General features: G+C 41.9%; 2 protein-coding genes across 4 annotated transcripts in view; both read right to left on the bottom strand.

Moving 5' to 3' along the window:
• The window catches only part of CNTNAP5 (contactin associated protein family member 5), an 866,498-nt gene that overhangs the window by 363,974 nt on the left and 478,997 nt on the right, over window positions 1–23,527 (bottom strand). For all 3 annotated transcript variants that reach the window (XM_060016951.1, XM_060016952.1, XM_060016953.1), the window contains one exon: window positions 14,603–14,867. In XM_060016951.1, the coding sequence (XP_059872934.1) occupies window positions 14,603–14,867 (265 nt within the window). The remainder of the gene's footprint in view (window positions 1–14,602; window positions 14,868–23,527) is intronic.
• On the bottom strand, window positions 2,566–11,539 carry LOC132428749 (UBX domain-containing protein 2A-like). Its single transcript, XM_069540874.1, is given in 6 exon segments — window positions 2,566–2,682; window positions 3,455–3,643; window positions 5,495–5,502; window positions 10,836–10,957; window positions 11,123–11,230; window positions 11,232–11,539. Coding segments are annotated over 6 exon segments (852 nt in total).

Raw genomic sequence — 23,527 nt, 5'->3', positions numbered from 1 at the left:
CCTTTTGTGATTGGCTTCTTTTGCTTCGCATAATGTTTTCAGGGTTCATCGTAGGTAGCAGTTTGTATCAGTCTATCTGTATGGCTGAATGTCTTTCCATTGTGTGGAGAGACCACATTTTGTTTATCCTTTTGCCAGCTGATGGACACCTGGGTGGCTTCCACTTTGCAGGTATTATGAATAATGCTGCTATGAACATTCTTGTACAAATTTCTGTGTGGACCTATGTTTCCAGTTCTCTTAGATGTACACCTAGGAGTGGAATCGCGGAATCATATGGTAACTCCGTAGTTGACCTTTTAAGGAACTGCCAGAGTGTTTCCAAAGTGGCTGCACCAGCTTCTATTCTCACAAGGCAACTTCCCCTTTGACAAGACTGAGTTCAAACGTTGGCCCTGTCCTTTCGTGGAACTTCTGGCTTCTAAGAAGGATTAAGGCACAATTCAACTTTTTTTTTCTTAAAATGATGTCCGCTTAGGTCTGACCTTGGAATTCTCGCTTTTACTACTTTGATTTTATTTTTCTAGATAAATATCATTACCAACATCTCATGTGTTTTTTTTGTTTGTTTGTTTTTGCGGTACGCAGGCTCTCACTGTTGTGGCCTCTCCCGTTGCGGAGCACAGGCTCTGGACGCGCAGGTTCAGTGGCCATGGCTCACGGGCCCAGCCGCTCCACGGCATGTGGGATCCTCCCGGACCGGGGCACGAACCCGCGTCCCCTGCATCGGCAGGCGGACTCTCAACCACTGTGCCACCAGGGAAGCCCCTCATGTGTTTTTTGAATACTTTTTAAAATGGGACCTTTCCAATAATTTACAGTTCACATTTGATGAAATTGGCACTAAAAGCAGTTAAGCAATATGCTGAAGGCCTAAACTTTTTTATAGGAGTAACATTTTCCCTTAAAGTAGAGTTTCTCAACTCTGGCACTGGGTGTTTGGGACTGGATAATCTTTTGTTGAGGGTGTGGTATTCTGTACTATGCTTCTTGTGTAGGATGGTTAGCAGCATCCCTGAATCCCTGGATGCCCCCATCCCCAACTCCCTGGATGTCCCCATCCCCAGCGCCGGAAAACATCACCAGACATGGAGTTATATGAGCTGTTTGTATATTTTGGAAATTAACCCTTTTTTGGTTGCATCGTTTGCAAATATTTTCTCCCATTCTGTAGGTTGTCTTTCCGTTTTGTTTATGGTTTCCTTTACTGTGCAGACACTTTTAAGTTTAATTACATCCCACTTGTTTATTTTTGTTTTTATTTCCATCACTCTAAGAGATGGATCAAAAAAAATATTGCTGTGATTTAGGTTAAAGAGTATTCTGTCCATGCTTTCCTCTAGGAGGTTGGGATTAACATATACACACTACTATATATCAAATAGACAACCAACAAGTGCCTCCTGTGAAACACAGGGAGCAATAGTCACTATCTTGTAATAACCTATAATGGAAAAGAATCTGAAAAAGAATAGTTCTATATGTATTTTATATCTGAATAACTTTGCTGTACACCTGAAACTAACACAATGTTGTAAATCAACTGTACTGCAAGTAAAAGATAAATAAATAAAGGGAAAAATTCCCCACCACCACCAACCTTAGAGTTTTATGAGAATAAAATGATAAATTTATATGGATATGCTGAGCACATTATTTGGCCATGCTAGAAATATAAAGTTAGGTTTGTGCTTAAAAAAAAAAGATCATCACCAGACATTGCCAGAAGTCCCCTGCATGGGATTGGGGAACAGGAGGCCGGGGTAGATGGGGGTGGAGAATTTCCCTTGGTTGAGGACTGCTGGGTTCAGGGAATAATTCTGAGATTGCAGAGTCTCAGAAAGCAAGGGCTTGCTTTATGTCTCCCTCCCTTTCTATTTTTCTCTCATTCTCAATCCAATTCCTAACAGATCTTTGCATTTCAGCCTTCATCTTATTTCAGTGTCTCTTTTCACGATTTGAAGACAGAAACATTGAAATCGGGTGGCTGTCCCAGCACCTCTAACCATCAGGCATACAGCCACACCAGGACACACAGAGCTACAGTCCAGGCCAGAGCAGAGTCCCCGAAGGACTCTATTTCCAACCCCGGAAATGATCTGTTACAAATCTCCTTGATGCCTTTACTCACCTGTTAACCCTTGCTCAAGACCCTGCCACTTATAATTTCTAGCAATTTAGACAGATTTCTTAATCTCTCTCAACCTGCTTCTCCATCTGTAAAATAAAGACACAGCTGCCTGGCTTGACTTGGAAGTTTCTAGGCTTTATCTTCCCCAGAAAACCCAATTCAGCTGTTTCTCCGTATCCCTTCATACCAACCTTTACTTAATAGTTCAAAGGTAGTTTCAATTTTTGAGAGAACAAAGTGGGGAATATCTAAATAATTGAATAAGGCAGTCTTAAAATGTCAATCACATCATAAAAGAGCATATTCCAATTATTAGTACCATTATACCACAATTTAGGTCCTGAGTCCTGTTTTTCTTGGAGACTATTTATCCATCAATTATCAAATTCTAATAATCCTTCCCCACACACAGTGGTTTGAATTCACATATTTCTTCAGATTTCTTCTCCAACTTTGATTCTATCCCTTATCACAGGATCTGGGAATTTTCTGATGGCCTCACTCTTTTCCCAGCCTCTGACCTCTTTCTGGTACAGGACACCTTGAACTATCTAGAGAGCAAGGTTATTACTGTGAGTCCTCTACAGACGAACAAGTTCCATTCTGAGAGCACGTTCATAAGTCCAATTTGTTTATAAGCCCAACAAAGTTAGCCTAGGTACCTAACTAGCACAATCGGCTATATAGTACTGTATTGTAATAGGTTTATAATACTTTTCACACAAATAAGAACAAACACATAATAAGAAGCAAACACAAAAATAAAGGAAACATTGTTAATCTTACAGTACAGTACCTTGAAAAGTACAGCAGTATAGTACAACAGCTGGCACACAGGGGCTGGCATCGAGTGAACAGGCAGGAAGAGTTACTGACTGGAGGAGGGAGAGGAGGTGGGAGATGGTAGAGCTGAAGGGTCGTCAGCAATAGGAGACGGAGGACAATGTCACTCACGTCTGACGCTGATGGCACAGGTTCTGGTTCCTTGCTGGATTCAATTCTATCTACCCTCTTGAGAAAACGATCCAGTGATGTCTGGGTAGTAGCTCTTTTTTTCTCTTCATAGATGATAGGGTGGCACTGGACTGTACCGTGAACAGCTGCTGCAACCTTTGTGTACCGTTCTACACTCAAGTCCTGTGCCTCAAAAACTAACAGGGCCTCCTCAAAGAAAGAAAATCCCAACTGATTCACTATGCTGTACAGCAGAAACTAACACAACATTGTAAAGCAACTATACTCCAATAAAAATTAATAAAAACAAAATAAAGAAAATCCCCATGCCATTTCCTGCATCGTGAGTCTCTTCGATTCTTCAGTTACTTCTTCTTCCTCTTGTCCCTCTTCGTCCTTTCTCTGGACCTCCAATTCTATCAGGTCTTCATTAGTCAGCTCCTCGCGTGGCACAGCAAGGAGCTTAATGAAGTCGTCCTCTTGCAGATCTAGCTCCACCTTCTGGCTGAGGGTCACTAAGTTGCTGAAGGCCACGTTAGCATGTGTGAAAGTTTGGAACTTGAAGGTTCACATGTAGGGGACTTACGGTATCAACCTTGCAGCAAAAATCCCTCCAGTGGCTCATGGAGCCCAGAGAATGAAACTCAGATGCTTATCTTGACAATCGATGCCTCTGTAATCAAGTCTCCATCTGTCCTCACCATCTTATTTCCCAATATTTCTACACAAATTCCCTACTCTAGCTAGACTAGTGTATTCATTATGCTCCTAGTGAATGCACTAAGCTAATTGAAGCTTCCTCTCCCAGCCTCTACTTCACTTGTATGCTGTCCTCCCACTATCCAAATTCACATCCAATGCCCAGTTTTTGTCCTCGTGCTTCCTTTCCTTAACTATAGGGACAGGAAATATATATATATATATATATATATATATATATATATATATATATATATATATATATATATACACATTTTTTTTAACTTTTATCACAGTCACCTAGCACAGCACAAAAAGTACTGAATGACTGAGAGAATAAGTTAATAAACCAGGAAATAAAGAAATTAGGCTTTCCTTGACGAGATCAATACATAGAGATTTCTCCTTTTAAGTTCATATAATATCCACTGTCTGATCTATTCATTTAGCTCGCATTATTTACTGCCTTGTACCATTAATTAACTCTTCATCTCTGTAAGTATTATCTCCCCAAGGGGATTACAAGTTCCTAGGGGTCAGAGTCTGCATCGTGTTTTGGTGTACCCCTCGGCATCAAAACAGCAACATCCTACCCTCTCCAAAGGCTCCTTGATTGATTCAGCAACAGACTAGCTGAATCTCCACTGCCAAGTGTCAGCAGCAGGGCCCTCTCTGGCATCTAGACCATAAATCACAGGTTAAACCTTTCCTAGCTGTGAAAGCCTGGTTCATATGTCAAGATAACCTGGATCCTCAGAACCCTTGGTCAGCATCTGGGAGGGAAACAGCTGGGTTTGCCATACACTAGGGTCAGATACAAACTGACATGTTCGTGGTTGGTGGTGAAGGCATAGTGTCTCTAGGATGGACTTGCATGCTCAGCTCCAGTGTCTACATGATAAAAATGAAGGTCGGCTCCAGAGCCAGATATTTCTCTGTCACCTTTAGGAGACAGCCCAAACTCTAGTGTCCCTGAACAAAATTCTGCTTCATCTTTTGCCTGTGCTCCTTCGCTCTCTGTGATCCAGGCACTCTAAGCCACCTGTGGAGTCTTACACATCTAGATCTCCCCCTATTTCTCTCCTCTAATTGGGGCATCCTTCCCTTCCTCCTTTGTTTGACCAAATTCTATTCCTTCTTCAAAACAGAGCTGTGTTATCCCTGCCCCTAGGAAGCCTTCCCTTTTTCACCCTTTCTGGTGCCTCTTCCCTTGTGCTCCCCCTGTACCCTGAGCATCTGCCCTACTGCATCATCAGTGTTCAATACTGTCCCTTTCAACAGTGCCTATGAGCTTTCGGAGGGCAATACTTCCATCCTCAGATTCGAGTACAGATTCGAGTATATTTTGAAATCCTTACCCCCCCACTCAGTACCCGAGTATGTGTCTGTACTTAGAGATAGGACCCTTAAAGAGGTAATGAAGGTAAAATGAAGTCATTTGAGTAGGCCCATAGTCGATATGACTGGTGTCCTCACAAGAGGAGGATAATAGGTGACAGATGGGCAGAGAGAAAAGACCATGTGAGGACACAGACAGAAGATGACCTCTACAAGCCAAGAAAGAGTCCCTCAGAAGAAGCCAACCCTGCCCACACCTTGAACTAGCCTCAAGAACTGCGAGAAGGTAAATTTCTGTTAGGTCACCTAATCCATGGTATTTTCTTATCATACTCCTAACAAACTAATGCATACATTTATACACATACTTACAGTCAGTGCTACAAAGGAGAAGAACCAGAAGACTCAATAAAGGGGCAGCTGGCCTGCTTTGGGAAGGTTTCTTGAGAAAATATCAACTGAGATAAATCCTAAAAAAAACAAGTGGGATGGTGTGGACCATAGCTGTAGGAGGATTTATTTAATTTAAACAAAGGCAATGATAAGTAATCATCCAGTAACATCCATGACGGCTGCTGGTCAAAGGCTATGCCATTAGAATTTCATCCTATCTTCAGCTAGAGAAAGAACAAGTCAGTCCCAGCATTCTACTAAGTATAGAAAATTAATGACTGAGTAGAACAGATTGTTTAGTAATTTGTAATGCTGGAATGCCCTGTGTCTAACTACTGAAAAATTGTAAGGTGGAAAGAACATTGTTGCTTGTATCTAGGGACTCAGTGGAAGGAGCTGAAACGGTCTCTCCAATAAGCCATTTGCCACCACTAAAAACATTTCTGTGGCATCCGGTTGATTTCTGGGTCTTTGCTCATCATGTGTCCCTTGGCCCTGGGATTCTGTTCTGTGCCTGGCAATTGGCTTTCCCCTTCTGTCTTTCCAGCTTTCGTTTTACAGCCCCTGCTGTCAGGTTGAGATCTCTCAGTGTGAAGACTCCCTTCCCCATCTTCTGGGTTCCATTTAGTTGTGCAGAGACTCATTTCTTACTCCTGAAAATTCCACTCTGGGTTTGATGACTCTAGTATATCAAAGCAGTAGATTGTGCAGCTAAATGCTCGGGAGAGAATATTCTCTAATGAAAAGCCATTAGATGGTCTTTCTGCCATTTGATCTTACCGAGGCTTGTTCTGTTTTCTGCAGTGACATAAATATATAAAAATTCTCACCTAGGGACTTCCTTGGTGGTGCAATGGTTGAGAATCCACCTGCCAATGCAGGGAACACAGGTACGATCCCTGGTCCAGGAAGATCCCGTGTGCCGCAGAGCAACAAAGCCTGTGTGCCACAACTACTGAGCCTGCGCTCTAGAGCCCATGAGCCACAACTACTGAGCCTGCATGCTGCAACTACTGAAGTCTGAGTGCCTAGAGCCTGTGCTCCACAAAAAGAGAAGTCACCACAATGAGAAGCCCGCACACCACAACAAAGAGCAGCCCCCTCTCACTGCAACTAGAGAAAGCCCGCACGCAGCAACAAAGACCCAATGCAGCCAAAAATAAATACATTTATATTTTTAAAAAAAAACCTCTCATCTCTGAGAAAGTCTGTCCCACATTAAAAGAACCTTATCATGACTCTATCTTGTTTTTCTCTCCACATGCAATAGCTCCGGTACTATTGAAGGTCCTGTATACTCTGATAACTCCCTTACCTACCAATCAATACACACTCACAAGAGTATCCTACTGTGATTAAAAGATCGTCGCAAAAACAAAACGAAACACAACTTCTCAGATTTAGCTCCTTGGCACCTAACTCTATACGAATCACAGAGAGTAACATGCAGGGCCTTTCTGGGACAACCAAGCATCTCATTCACAAAAATCACTGTATGAAAGAATCCCAGGTTATCATTCTTCCTACCTCAGATGCACCACAATGTGGGGAGTTGAGAAACATGACCTCTGGCAGGGGGCTTGGCCCTGCTGAATACACTTAATTTAGGCCACTTACCCCATTTTCAAAAGAAGACTCGGGGGTTAATGATTTCTTTGAAGAAAATAAAGTACATGGTTGACCTCCTGTTTTCCTTCAAGAACTAAGATGAAGGTTTAGAAGGGACTTGAGTAATTCTAGACCAACTCTCTCCTTTAGCTACAAAGGACAATGAGGTCTAACAGAATAAAACTCACATTCTGCATTGATGCAGAGCATAGCTAAGCTGGAGTTCTGGATGCTAAGGCCTGAGTTCAAGGTCTTTGCCCAGATTGGCTTTTCAGTGAGAACTTGATGTTTAGAGAAGCACTACAGCAGACAAAAACAGACTTCAGGGCTTCCCTGGTGGCACAGTGGTTGAGAGTCCGCCTGCCGATCAGGGGACACAGGTTCGTGCCCCGGTCCGGGAAGATCCCACATGCCGCGGAGCGGCTGGGCCCGTGAGCCATGGTCGCTGAGCCTGTGCGTCCGGAGCCTGTGCTCCGCAACGGGAGAGGCCACAACAGTGAGAGGCCCGTGTACCACAAAAAAGAATAAAAATAAAAAATAACATACTTCAAATTTTCAGGACTGAAGGACCCAAACTTCTTTCTTCCTATTCTCATTCCTATTCTCATTCTCATTCTCGTTCTCATCAGCAAAATAAAAATAACATTGAAATGTCAGGCCACTTGCAAAATAATTATAGTGGTGCCAGCTTTTTTTGGTTACTGAATGTTTCACTTGCAATTCAAAACACTCTGCCTCGATTGTCTAAAGAAATGAACCAGGTGGTCTCCTTCACTTTTGCACAAGTTCCTGTTTTCTTAGTCATCCAGATTGGTTTGGACAATGACAATCTACATTCTAAGCACCTTTTTAAGAGTCTTTAAAAATAGCAGCCATTTGCTCCTCAAAAATAGAACATGGTATCAACCGTTCCAGGGGTAGGTATGGCCCTGAGAGAGAAAGTGGTCCCCAAGACACATGGAACCTGGGAGAAGTGGTGAGGAACTAGAGTGTGAAATGCATAAAGGAGGAAATCCAGGTGTTTTTTTGTTTATTTAAGATTTGCACAGTTGGCTGTTCTGATCCCTGAAAGGGGACATGGGAGCAGCAGGGCTCCTGGAAGGTTTCCTCTCTGTTCCCATGCAGCCCCCAGATTTCCACGTGGCATCGGACGCACAGGGGTGACAAGAATATGGGAAAAGCTACGCAAGGCATGGCAAAGTCTCTGGAAGCATCTAGGCTTTCACTTAGTACCCTTCGTACTTACATGATAATCTTACTAATGAATCGTCACTGAGCATTTAAAAGGGCCTGATAAAAAATAATAAAAACAAATAAAAAGGTCTGAGAGGGACTTTCCTGGTGACACCGGGGTTAAGAATCCTCCTGCCAGTGCAGGGGACACAGGTTTGAGCCCTGGTCCGGGAAGATTCCACATGCCGTGGAGCAACTAAGCCCATGTGTCACAACTACTGAGCCTGCACTCTAGAGCTCATGAGCCACAACTACTGAGCCCGCATGCCACAACTACTGAAGCCTGTGTGCCACAACTACTGAAGCCCATGTGCCTAGAGCCCATGATCCACAACAGAAGCCACCGCAATGAGAAGCCTGTGCACCACAATGAAGACTCAAGGCAGCCAAAAGTAAATAAATAAATACATAAATAAACATTAAAAAAAAAGTCTGAGAAAAGTATGTCACATATATCAATGACTATTAGTGTGTGTGTATGTGTGTATGTTAATATATAGATACGCATAATTTACTTTATAACACTAAATAGGCAATGTCAGCTGAAGTGGAGTAAAAGTCTACAAAGACAATGGATTCACAATCCCTTGTCAGCCCCAATTAACCCCCAAATCTGTCTATTGATGGGACCACCAAGTGAAATGTTTTGGGAAAACCCAACTTTAGATACTACATAGGCTACTTTTGTTAACAGCGTACTGTACGTTTCATCTTTCATCTAAAGCAGAGTTTCTCTGCATTTGAATTCTTTATAAACACCTGACCATATCACGAATAAATATGGGGGGCAGCAAGATACGCTGTGGTGACCATGGACTTGGGGATGCAAAGGAAAGGCCTGAGCTTGAACACCTGCTTGGTCACTTGAACTTAATTGCTGACTCTCAATTTCCCCTTGTGCCTGTTGGTAAAATAAGAACCACTTAATATGTTTCATGAGCTCTTTTTTTTTTTTTTCTGTAGTATTGTATGACAAGGTCCTTGCATAATGCCTGACCTGCATGAGATCCACAGTAATTGTTGGTTCTACTGTCATATCACTTAGAGTGAAAGGATGCCCTTGACTTTTGCCTCATATTCACATATACAAGGCTTTCAAGAAAGGAGATGACAAAAATAGAAAATAAAGAAAAATACAAGGGAGGGATTATACCGTTGCCCTTCAACTCCCTAAAACTTCATCCCTTAGAACAACTAAATTCAGATGCTTTCTATTTTGAGGACGATTTCATTTGGACTTCTCTTCCTGATACCCAATGCAAACGGCACAAAATAACCACACCCCAAAAAACCTATGTACACTTTATGAAGCTTTGGTAACCGAAGTGAATGTGCCAGGCATCCATGTGCTGACCTTCTCATAGGGGTCACCTTCTCTTTTAGACCCAAGACGTTAGAAATACATGAACTATTCTCAAGTAAATCTTTAAATAGCTGGATTCCCTGTTCAATTAATAATGTGCTATTTTCTATTTTCCATGAGGTACCATGTGTCAAGGGTAGCCCCAGTGGCCCTCAAAATTATTAGAACAATGTTTATTATTTTTCTGATTTCTCATGTGAGATTTTTCTCTTATAAAGCCAGTACAATCTCAAGAACTTGGAAAACAAGGTTCTTCAGAAATGTATGGGAGGAGAAAACTTTTTTGTTAGTCTGATTTTTTTGTTTGTTTACCTTTTTCCCCCAGGTAGAACAATGCCAGTAGACACAAAGCCTTGATCCATTTCAAAGAAAAATAAAAGAAATTCCAAAATTTCTGAATTTTCCAAATTTCGGGAAATTCTTGGAGAAAGAAGCAAGCAAGAGTTTTCTGAGACAGACATCAGAATGTTTTTAAATCTTTCTTTTACTTGTTTGATTTTTTTTGAGAGACAGGTCTAATATAACATGATTTTTTTCTCCCTCTTTACTGGATATTGGAGCAGCTTTAATCAGCCTCTCTCTCAGTCATCAACACATTTTAATGGACTGACACATGCTTAATAATACAGGTAATGCTTTAGAGCAAAGTGTCACTGGGGCCTGTACTATATTAAAACTGCACTTTTGACCTGAGCTCTACAAGTCTCTGTACTCAACCATCTCGCCGGTTGGAGAGAAACAGATCAACGCCAGCTCACGATTTTTCTTCTTCAAATAAGGAGGATCGAGGTTTAACTTTTATAACTCTGCACATGAAAAATGTTATGTTTCTAAGCGATTAACTCACCTCCATGACTAGAAATCTTAGAAATTTCACAAAAGCCCCACGACTGCACAAACTCACTCAGCTTTTATGACTCTAAGGAGTGAGGCCTGTTTTTGCCTGAGGTCTTGAGTCAGTGTGGAAGAAAAAGAAATTTGCTAAATAGCTTCTCAACACTGTGCTAAAGGGTTTAGATCATATTTAATCATCGTCACAGTCTTGTGATGTAAGCATTTTTTTGAATCTCATTTTGTAGGTAGATGCTAAGATGGACCCCAGTGATCCATGAGTACTAATATCTAGTGTGAGTGTTTCATCTAGCAATTTGAGGAAAGGAAGAGCTCTTGCCGGGGAAAAGGGAGGACTTCTTTGGGATCCTTGGTGTTTTTCGAAGAAGTCTTTGATGTGGCTTATCCTATGAGAAATGTTAAATTTCTGGACACTCCTTTTCCCATTGGCTAACCAGATCTGTATATTAGTGATGGGTTCCAGACTGTTTAGTGAGACAGTAGACAACTTATTTTTATTCTCAACTTCAATACACTTTGCTTTAGAAACAATTTTTGGTGTAGCACTTCACAGTTTGTGACCCTGTCCTGAGAAGGGCTGGAACACAGGCTTTGTTGACATACATACTTCATTTTTCTTATCTTCAACTTTAACATCAACCTCCTCATTATCAAAAATCCTGTAATTCCAAAGATAATTCCCCTTTTTTGATGGAGTTCAGAAACTGCTGAGCTGCACCATCAAAATAACTTCTGAAATCATCACTGACTGTGAATCCATTTTTCCATAATTTTGTACTTACACCTACCAGTTTCTTTTGTTCAGTGGCAGACAAACATTTGACACCAACCTTCTGAGTTTCCTCAAAAAGGCTGTCAACAAAATAGTCCCAATTTGTTTGCTGATTATCACTAAGAGGTTGGTGGTCAGATCCTGTTTCACAAACCCGTTCTTCCTTTGTACTTTCAAGATTATCTGCTTCTTTCATTCTCTTTTGTCTTCCTCCTGGTGTGGCCACTGGGCTGGAGCCCCTCAGACAGGGAGCACTACCTCCCCCAGACCCTCTCAAGCTCGGCGGCCATGCTGCTGGGACCCTGCTCATCTCCCTTGGTTACTGCTGCCGGCACCGAGCATGTGCTGAGGCTGGCTCTGACTCCTAGTATCTGAATCCTTGTATAATCCCTTTGACTTGAGCAAGGGCTAGACTTATTCACTTTTTTCTAATGAATAGAATATGATGAAAAGGATGGGATGAGATATACAAAGACTGTGGCTTTTGTCCTGGGGGTTCTTTCCCACTCTCTCCAGGGTCACTCACTCTGGGGTAAGAATGCTGCCCTAACAATGAGGCAGCCTTCTGGAGAGGGCGTGGGGATAAGTTTGGATCTTCTGAGGTCTGCCCACAGCCACATGAGTTAGCCTGGAAGCAGAGTTAGAACCGGTTGAACCTTGAGATGACTGTCGCCCCTGCCAACAACTTGACTGCAGCCAGAATTGCCCAAAGGGCTCCTGGATTCCTGACTCTTAGAAAATCAGACATAACATGTGCGGTTTTCAACTAAAACATGTTGGTATAATTTGTTACGCAGCTGTAGATAACAAATGCACTCTCACTTACATGGGAGACAAAGTTCATCTAGGGCCCCAGACTAACTAGTAAGGGGAAAAGGTGCTTTTGGAACCTGCCTCTCTGACTCACAGATCCAGGCCCTTCTGTTATTTCCAGAGGTTTGAAACTGTATACAAGACCCTGTGTCCCTTCCTTTGAAGTAATAGGCTTTTGCTTTAGTCTCCCACGCCTACACTGAGTCTCAAAAGGCTGCTCAAGAGTTAATGATTAGGAAAAAAAAGTAGTTAATGATTAGGAATGTGAAGATGTAAAAATAAAGAATAGCTGTTGGGCTGGGAAACTGGTAACAATTTAGACTATAAATCAGCCACATGGCAGAATCACCAAATTCCCAGTTCCCTGAAAGATAAAGATAAAGGTCTGACACATATTCCAAAGGCTTTTTTTTTTTTTTACAGGAAGCTGACCACCCCCCAGATGAAAATTGCTGACCACAACAACATAGACCCTAGACTGGTTGAAACCCTAGACTGGTTGAAACCAGAAGATTGATGATGCTGGAAACTTCACCTTGATGCCAACCAATCTGAGAACTGTGCACAAGCTGATCATACACCCTGCAGCTCCCTCCCTCACACTGCCTTTAAAACCCCTTACCTGAAAGCTATTGGGGAGTTCAGGTCTTTTGAGCATGAGCTGCCCCTTCTCTTTGCTTGGTGCCCTGCAATAAAATCTATACTTTCCTTCACCACAATTCGGTGTCAGTAGATTGGCTTTACTGTACATGGGTGAGCGGACCCAAGTTTGGTTCAGTAACAGGTTCAATGGGTTTTTTGTTCACCCATTGACATCAGAGGCTTTCCCATAGCCTGACCTGATCTTGACTATTAAGTCACATCCTTTACTTAACTCAATTTCCTCTAATTTAATTGCATAACAAAACTCAGAGTCCAGTGGGGGAAGAAAGACATTTAAATTAAATAAATGATTCAGTGTCCTATAATCCAGGATGGATATTGGTCCAGGATGCACAGAGGAGGCAGTTTGATTCAGGCTGTAGAGCCAGGAAGGCTTCTCAGGATTTGTTGACCTAGCAGCCTGCCTTAGCCCCCAATCCAATGCCTGCAGGTGGTCTGACCTCGGTAAGTACTTGTCACTAAGTGAACACATTGCTTCCAGAAGGACAGGGGACGTCAGTAAGATAATAAGTAGAGAAGGAGGGAGAAAATTCCATGGCTCCATGTTGAAGGAATGGCAGATAGAAGAGTCAGGATGTTATTCATACATCTATTCCATGTTGCTATACATTAGGACCTATACTCTATTGCTATAAAAGAAAGTACTTTCCAATCTTCAGCTTTTTGAGAACAATTTTAAAAACTTTTATGAAAAGGTGCTCAACATCGCTAATTATTAGAGAAATGCAAATCAAAACTACCATAAGGTGTCACCTCACACTGGTCAGAATGGTCATGATCAAAAAGTCTACAAATAATAAATGCTGGGGAGGGTGTGGAGAAAAGGGGACCCTCTTGCACTGTTGTGGGAATGTAAATTGGTGCAGCTGCTATGGAGAACAGTATGCAGGTTCCTTAAAAAACTAAAAATAGAGTTACTGTATGATCTAGCAGTCCCACTCCTGGGCATATATCCACAGAAAACTATAATTCGAAAAGATAAATGCACCCCAATGTTCATTGCAGCACTGTTTACAATAGCCAAGACATGGAAGCCACCTAAATGCCCACTGACAGATGAATGGATAAAGAAGATGTGGTGTATATATATATATATATATATATATATATATATATATATATATATATATATATATATAGTGGAATATTACTCAACCATAAAAAAGAATGAAACATTGCCATTTGCAGCAACATGATTAGACCTAGAGGTTATCATATTAAGTGAAGTAAGTCAGACAGAGGAAGAAAAATATCATATGATATCACTTATATATTGAACTAAAAACAATGATACAAATGAACTTATTTACAAAACAGAAACAAACTCACAGACTTGGAAAACAAACTTATGGTTACCAAAGGGGAAAGATGAGGGGAGGAATACATTAGAAGGTTGGGATTAACAGATACACACGGCTATATATAAAATAGATAAACAACAAGGACCTACTGTATAGCACAGAGAAGTATATGCAATACTCTGTAATCACCTAGATGGGAAAAGAATCTGAAAAAGAATAGATACATGTCTATGTATAACTGAATCACTTTGCTGTACACCTGAAACTAACACGACCTTGTAAATCAACTATACTCCAATACAAAATTTATAAAAGAAGAAAAAAAGAAAACAAATGTTGGCTCTTCAGACTTAGAGTAAATTTGTGAAGACTGGTCATCTCACACCCCTGGGAGCTGGAGCCTGTATGTTTTGGTCAGATTCTCAAACACGTATTGACTTGGCTGAACAAGAAACGACATAGAAGTTGTCAGTGGACAGTACCTGTGAGGATTTCAGCTGCACGTTCGGTCATTTTCTGAATCACGAGTCTCAGGGTTCCATCCTCCAGGCTCAGCAGCAGGGTCCCTGAGCCCTCAGAGAGCATCGTGGACAGAAGCAGACCATCCTTGTTCCACGTTCGAAACTGGAAACTCACCGAGAGCCCATCGATTTGGGGGGTGCCGGGCAGCAGCAAATAACTGCTGCTCGAGTTGACAAATGTGATGGGAACAATTTGTGGTTCGGAGCAGGAAAATGTGACATTGCCCTGGAAAACAATAAAAATCAAATATATAAAAGCCATTTTTTATTCTGCAATCTGACAGCTGATATAAACAACCACCTGGAGCTGACCTTAATTTCAGGATCATTTTACATACAGCAGCAAGATCTTAAAGGGAAAAATATGTCAGCTTTGTTCAGACACACCCACAAGATTGTTTTCCATTCTTTTTTCTACATCATGGTGCTATCTGCAAAGAGGGTCATCCAAGACCCAGGGTGGGTGGGGGCATGGGAAGCATCAGAAGTTTCTAGGGATCCAGAGATAAAACTAATTACATTCATTCATTGAATAATGCTGTACTGCAAGTCAACTAAGTGCCAAGCACTGGGATACCTTTCAAAGAGATACGTATGAGAAAACTTTGTTACAATATGGAATGTCCCCAGGGCAGCCTGGTAGAAGAAATAGCTAAAGAAGCAAAGGTTTCACAAGGGAGGCGATGCTTTCCTGGAAGGAAGTGGGGAAAGACAAGAGTGAGTGCCCGGTCAGCCTTCTCAGCAGATGGCATGGTGTTTGCAAAGGCTTGGAAAAATTAGCAAAATGGCATCCCTGGGGAATGAGTCATTTCTGAACTTGCAGTGGGACAGAGAGGACCATGGACCATAAAGCAGGTGAGTTTATGCTTGCCAAAGTTATCATTCAAAGTTAGAAGCAGTAAAGTGACATTGGCCAGATTTTTAATGTATTAAGAGTATTTTTAGTAACATGGGAAGTCGAGGGGGGGATGCATGAGAGGACCAGAAGTGGGGAGTATTAAGTGTGTGTAGACTAGAAGCAGGAAGAAGTGGAAGAAGATTATCCTTTGCATAAATGAGGGAAAATGGGTCCGAGTTTACTTGAAGAAGTTACAGGAAAATAGACAAATGTATATATGTGCCCAGCTGAGCCATGTGCTGGAGTCACTTTTACTAGATGAATAGGAGAAAGCCTGGAATACCATCTAGATTATGAATAGGTGTTACAATATGAAAGCCATTTGTAATTTTTATAGCCAACCTCTATAACAATGCAGTGAGCTTATTCAGGTAAGTGTAATGCCGTATTTTCCTCTAAATAGTCATAGACACATCTTTTTTTAACTTATTTTATTGAATTATAATTGATTTACAATGTTGTGTTAATTTCCACTGTACAGCAAAGTGACTCAGTTTTATATATATATATATATATATATATATATATATATATATATATATTCATTCTTTTTCATGTTCCTTTCCATTATGTTTTACTACAGGATAGTGAATATAGTTCCCTGTGCTATACAGTAGGTCCTTGTTGTTCATGCAGTCTATATGTACTAGTTTGCATCTGCTAATCCCAAACTACCAATTCACCCCTCTCCACTCCCCTTCCCCCTTGGCAAACACAGTCTGTTCTATTCATAGACACACCATGTTCCCTGTAAATCTCTCAATCCCAATGAAAGAGGCTAAGCTCCACCTATTTCCATAGCCAGTGCCACTTCTGCAAAAAAAAAAAAAAAAAGACAGGGATTTCTGAAAGAGGAATGCCCTGGCTTGCCTGGCTGCCTGAATTCAACTTTGCAGTAAAGTGGCCAGGTAGTGGGGTTAGATACCTAGGACAGCTCCTAGTCCTAGAACAGATTAATCCTTCAGGTTGTACAGCCTCATAATCCTGAAAAAAAACATCCTTAGGTCCCAAATATATTTGTTAGTGACAGTCCTGCATTTCTGAAAACAAATAGCAGTTTCCAAACAAACTTCTCCCAATAGCACATTTCTAATGATGCACTCATCAAGCACACCGCTATGAGCATATTCTTGCATTGATCATTTTTTGTAGTTGTTTAGATGTGTTCTTCTCTTTAGGCTAGATCCCCAGAAGTTAATTAATGTGTCAAAGGGTAAGGCCCTTGATATCCATCAAGAAATTGCCCACAGTTTATACTGCATTTGGCATTAGGCTAAGTGCTAACGTGCATATCTCATGTATTCTACACAATGACACTGCGTTCATTTAAAAAATGCACAGACCCCCCCCATCAGCACACAGACTACCTAAAGTCATACTAAGCTCACAGATACCCCATTCTAGACAGAGCCCTCCACAAACCCTTAAGTGCCCGAAGTATGGCCCTTGAGCATCCTTTCTTGCACACAGTGCATACTCTATTCCATACCTACAGCCCCCTGAGGGATGCATCTCAAGCACAATATGATCCTACTGCCTAATCTATACATCAGTTCTCTCTTCACCCCTTTCCATTCTGTTTTGTCCATAGGATCAAGTTCTAGTACATCGACATGGTCCTGTATCAGACTCACAGACACAGAGAACAGACTTGTGGGTGCCAAGGGGGAGGGGGTGCAGGGGCGGGATGGATTGGGAGTTTGGGGTTAGCAGATGCAAACTAGAATGGATAAGCAACAAAGTCCTACTGTAGAGCATAGGGAACTATATTCAATATCCTGTAAAAAACCATATGAAAAGAATATGAAAAATAATATATATATATATATATGTATAACTGAATCACTTTGCTGTATACCAGAAACTAACACAACATGGTAAATCAGCTATTTTTCAATTTAAAAAACCCTTTAAAAAGTCCAATATTTAGCTCGACTCAAGCCATTTTGTGAGTGTTCTCTGGATAGACAATCATGGAGGATGGTCCTCAGGAAAGTGGGGGTCTAGAGGAACTGAGATTGTCCCCTGCATTCCACTGAAAGTCTAATGGGCCCCAGTACCTTTGAAATAGGCCAGGGAACCCAGAAGCCCTTGAGAGGCACTCAGGGGACACTCCAGGTCCCCAGCAAGATCCTGGTGGCAAGAACTTCAAATAAATGCTTCAGGGATCCTCACTGGTTAAGGTAAGGCCAGGTGTGGGGATCAATGCTTTGTTCAACAGGGAGCAGGAGAACTTGGAAATGCATTGTCTTTGGACGGTGTCTCCACATCACTGCAGGCCGTGGTCTCCACTCCGTCTCCCACATTTCCCTCATGCTGTCCTCTGTTGCCCTTGTGTCCATGCAGCTGCCTGAGCTGTCCAAAACTTCTCTGTTTTTAGAGCACTTCCCTGCTCTGTTCTCCAATGGTAGGTCCAAGGGCAAGTACGAGAGAGAGATGGGAGTAGATGGGAAACGCCGTTTACACCCAATCTGACCCAACTCTCCTGACAAATGTGAGTGTTCCGGGCTGAGCTGTTTGTCACACTGCTGTGCAGCACCCCCTGCCCCATTCCACATCCATCTCAGCTGTGCTGGTTGCTGGCAGAAATGCCAAAGTGTCAAGAGGCACTGATACTTAGCCCCATTCACCACAATGGAGAGAAAGAAGAAATTAGCTAAATGAAAAAGTAGTACTTTTGAAATCAACACGGACTATTGAATCATTTTCAATAATGCCATTTGTGAGTCCAGAATCCTTCTCAAGACAGCATTTGAGGGAGTCCCCAGCATTGATTTAGAAAGAGCATGCAAGAAGACAATATTACTCAAGCCTTAAAATGAATGAAATAATGCCATTTGCAGCAACATGGATGGACCTAGAGATTATCACACTAAGTGAAGTAAGTCAGAGAAAGACAAATACCATATGATACCACTTATTTGTGGAATCTAAAATAAAAGATACAAATGAACTTATTTACAAAACAGAAGTAAACCCACAGACATAGAACACAAACTTACAGTTATCAAAGAGGAAAGGGTGGGAGAAGGATAAATTAGGAGTTTGGGATTAACATATACACACTACTATATATAAAATAGATAATCAATAAGGATTTACTGTATAACACAGGGAACTATACTCAGTATCTTGTAATAACGTATAAGGGAAAAGAATCTGAAATATATATATGTATGTGTATGTGTGTGTCTGTACACCTGAAACTAGCACAACATTGTAAATCAACTATACTTCAATTTTAAACATGACAAAATTGTTAAAACAAGAGAGAGAAGACAATGTACTTGAGAAAGGTGTCAAAACAGAGAGCAACAAAAAGTCAACAGACTGTATTCTACCCTATATACCAGCTTAATCCATTAATTCAACTTTCATCCCATCCCCGTGAAGAAGGACACTCCATGCCTCAGACTCTCCACTCTACTGTAGATTTAATTCAGTAGGGATTTCAACATGCATTCAAGATTTCTCCAACATTGTAAAACAATGCGCTAAGCACAGGGCTTTATAAGTTATACACGTAAATGGGATCCTGTTCCTTTTCAGTCTATAGTCATTAAATGTACATTTTTGACTGTAACTGATGCAAAGTATCCCATGACACAGGGATGCACCATGGTGGTCAAATCTTCAAGGTAAATCAGCCAGCCCTGATCCTATAGATGAGACTGCAAGAAAGTCAGTATCGCTGCCATGGTCTCTCTTTCCCTGAATATATTACAAGATCTACAGGGTCTTTCACTGTCCCAAAAGGAAGTCACTCTACACTTAACAGTCTAAATCCTTGGTGTCTGATGTGCCTCACCTGACAACACCACCAGGCCCCGGTTGGATGGTGACCCTCCATGGGACAATGGCTCCACTGAGCCACAGGTCACTGGTACCTATAAGTGGGGGCCTCTCTTTGTCCCCCAAATGGCAGTTCTTAGTGCCCAATGCTTTCATGCTCATACATGCTCATTCTTTTCCAAAAGATAAGGTATACAGAAGTAATGGGCCCATCTGTCCCTCGGGGTCCCCCAAACCATGTCCACTTTCCTTCTCTGGGGTCCACCATGGCCTTTCCTTTGCAACCCTCAAAACACAGAAGTTCCCGTCCCACCTCTTTTCTCAGACAAAAGACTTTGATTTCTATGGATGGAGCACAGAACGCTGAAACTCTAAGACCTGTTCGTAGACCATCTTAGAGAGACTGTCCATTTCTATGGAAAAACACTTTGTTTTGTACCATTAACAACAAGAGCTGTACTGTCCCCTATCTGATTCATGAAGCCTGATGGACTCCTAAGAATGGTCAGGACCTTAAAACACAAGAAGTCAGCGGGAGGAGGCAAGCCTTTTTCATTGATTCATCCTCCCCAAGCAGGCCCTCCCTTTGGAGGGCAGAGAAAAACCTCCACACTATTAATTGCTATGAAGAAACAGTACATGAGATCTCACACAAAGGAAGCCTCTTCTAATCTGGAGGGTTACAAAAGGCTTCCTTAGGGAAGTGACATTGGAATTGAGATTTTACAGGAGAGAAGGTGTAACTAATTGGAAAGTGAGCAGAAGTTTTATCCGAGGAGAGAGGGAACGCAGTTTCTAAGGTCAGAGACAGGAAGGTGGGCGGTATATACAAGGACCTGCCAGAAGGTCAGCTGACGGCAATTCAGAAGCCAGCACAACAGCAGGCAAGATCCAGTGGGAAGGGCAGGAAGGGATGCAATCATTAAGACTTTAGACCATGTCGAGGTACTAGAACTTGATCCTATGGACAAAACAGAATGGAAAGGGGTGAAGAGAGAACTGATGTATAGATTAGGCAGTAGGATCATATTGTGCTTGAGATGCATCCCTCAGGGGGCTGTAGGTATGGAATAGAGTATGCACTGTGTGCAAGAAAGGATGCTCAAGGGCCATACTTCGGGCACTTAAGGGTTTGTGGAGGGCTCTGTCTAGAATGGTGAGGGAGAACAGCAAACAGATAGTCTGCAGGTAAAATTGATAGTAGGTGCTGTGCAGGGTTGAGGGGCTTCCACTCTCCTCTGCTTGCCTAGCGACCTCAAATAGCACAGACCAGGGATGGCCCTGCACTGTGGGTTGACCATCACCTGCCTTGATTGGTGGCCCCTCCCACTGCTGTATGAAGACACTGACAGCAAATTCAAGTTCTTAAGCTCATTCATCCAATCCATGTGTGTGGTTACTATGGCAACCAGTCCCCTCAATATACTTCCTGCCTTTCTCCCTCCACCGGGAGTGACCTCTTCGGGCCTCTGCACCCACCCTCACACCCCCTCCCTCCTTCCTTCTGGCCCATTCCTGGGGCCTTTTCAGACCCCCCCCCAACCCCAAGGTGGCTGCCTTCTTCACCAGGTCCCAATGGTTTGTGTCCCTAGACCATTTATTCACATATCCATACAAGTGTTAACATACACTTATCATTATCGCTTAGACTGCCTCGTAATAGTTAGCTACTCTTTACTACTTGCATAGGCTTTTCATAAAAATTCATCTGTAGTTGGGTAGAGAGCATCTGGCTTTGAATTCTGAGAGGAAAGTGAAATTGTTCAATTTAGGCAGAATCGGATTCTTATCATGAATATTTACCAGGAAAACCATATGGTCTCTCTGATTCCTTAATTTTTGCTACTATAGCTGCGAGAATAATGGTAGAGTGTTGATTTAGGATCAAATGAGAACATGGGCATTGTGTCTAGCACTGTTCTTGCCTCGTTTTTCTTTTTCCTGATCTGCCACTTTTTCGGGTGACCTGAGGCCAGTGACCTCAAGAATCTTAGTTTCCTCTTTTGTAACCCGAGGCTGGTGGACTGGGTAGTTCACAGATTCCCACAAGGGCCCTCATTCTTTGGGCATCTGAGACTGAAAACCCATATTCTTATCATCTATCTTCTCTTAGGAGGGGGGATAGGCATCAACAGAGTCATTTCCAATGTTGGAGTGAGAAGTGTAACCAAGTACTTGCTTTTTAAGACATTTTTAAAATAATGCTTCAAAGCATAAGAAAGGAAACCTAAGACTTTTCCCTACCAATTCCTTTCTAACTTCAGGGAATACAGCAAGAGTCTCCATAGATAATTATATATATATATATATAATTATATATATATATATAAATATATATATATATATTTAAAGCAAGTAAGCAGAAGATGATACTGGTCCATATTTTTAAAAGGGAAGTCCAATTTAAAAAATAAAAAACATGTTTACCAGGGTATAACAGCTACCTGATTGATTATTCCTCCTCCTGCCCACCTCTCAAGAAACAGCATCTTAAAATACAAAGAGAATGCTAGGTTAATGCGGAAATGTATCGGGAATTAAGGTGGTTGAAACCTTCTTGGAGATAATAAAATGGGAGAAATTATATGTAAGCCACGTAGCTGGGTGCTGGTCCAAGGGCAGTGCAAGGAAAATCAGAGGAAAACAATGAGAGAAAACACAGGTTCTCAGCTGCAGCCTCCTTCCAAATGTATCCAGGTCATTCTGCCACCATATCAGAAGTTTGTCAAATGCTGACTGAAATCCAGTAAAAGGCATCCAACTAAAATCTTTCCTCCATGGTGGGGGAACTCATCCAAATGAAGATCTTAGAGTAATAGCATAATTACTGTGGTCTCCTAGTGCCACATGGGTAAGGAGGATCCGACAGAGGGAACTTAGTACTACTTAAGTCTGTGTTATGTGACTACGGAATGGATCAGATAAACTGTCACAGACAGGGCTTATCACATGTACAGAGGGACCAACTTTAGAAGATGCTGTTCTGCTTACAATGGGGGAAACATCATCATGGTCTAAATGTGGGTATATGGTAGATGGAACAGACAGAAATGTATTACACAGTGATCTAATGATCTCTGTGTTTGTCAAAGATTCCTAAACATGGAATCTATCACCACTTGTTCATTGGACACCTGGTATATTAGCCAGGTCTCAGATAGTGTAAAGACAAAAATGCCAAAATTGACTAGGCTAAAACAAGGAACTAATAAGACTGAGAAGAAAGACATTTAAAAAATGACTGAATTAGTGCCTATTTCACAGCTTTAGGATTGAACATAATCCTTTGCTTATTTCAGTTGAGGCCATGGATGTACATGGCAAATTTTAGACCTTAACAGCAAAAGCTAACTGTGCCTAAATTTCTACTTGGGCTTTGCTTTTGCCTTATCTCTATGGCAAGAATCCACTCTCTTTCAAAATTGTTACTTACTTGCTGATCTTGTATCGGCTGCATAGACCATAGGTTATAGATAAAGGGGCCAATCACTGATGAATTGCTAATAGGTATTTCTCATTGGTTGGCATTTTCCCGCAGTCAAACTTTGACCAGAGAAGATGCGTGCCATCTTTGTCTAGTTATTTTGGTTTGGCAAGTGCGTTCCTTCTGGACTCACTTCACTACAAAGACACCTACTACTGCCTGGGATAGTGATTCAAGCCAGTTAGGTCTTTTGCAGAAGGCACCAGAAAGTTATCCTCTGCTCTGCTTTAAATTATAATCTGAAAATACAGAAGTTATAGATAAAACGCATGTGAGGAGAAGGCAATGTCATTGGCCTCTAACTCATTTTCAATCAGGTCATTTGCCAACACTTCCTGACTCTCTTCTTCTGGTACTTTATTTCCCCCAGCAAACACTGCTCACCAGCTGAGCAGTAAGACCCTGCTCTGGGCTTGAGTGCCCTGGGAAGAGTAGGACAGAGATAAGAGAGGAGCCAAGCCCTGAGGACCTACTGGCCACCAGGATGTGCAATGGAATTGATGCATTTGGGATGCTATGGTCTTGGACTTTGGCAGACAGTCTGATTGGCTCCCTAGGAGGGTGGGGGAAAACTGCTCCAGAGCCCTGTGCCTCCTGGCAGCCTACAGACTCCAGGCACATGCAAGCACAGTTGCAGTTCACTCCCCCAAAAGGGAAGAGCCCATCCCCTCACTGTACCTCTGATGTGGGGTGGGGTGGCAGTGCAGATTGG

Source organism: Delphinus delphis, chromosome 7 (genome assembly GCF_949987515.2).
Source record: "Delphinus delphis chromosome 7, mDelDel1.2, whole genome shotgun sequence".
In the NCBI taxonomy this organism is placed as follows: domain Eukaryota; kingdom Metazoa; phylum Chordata; class Mammalia; order Artiodactyla; family Delphinidae; genus Delphinus; species Delphinus delphis.
This window is presented reverse-complemented; position numbering and strand designations above follow the sequence as displayed.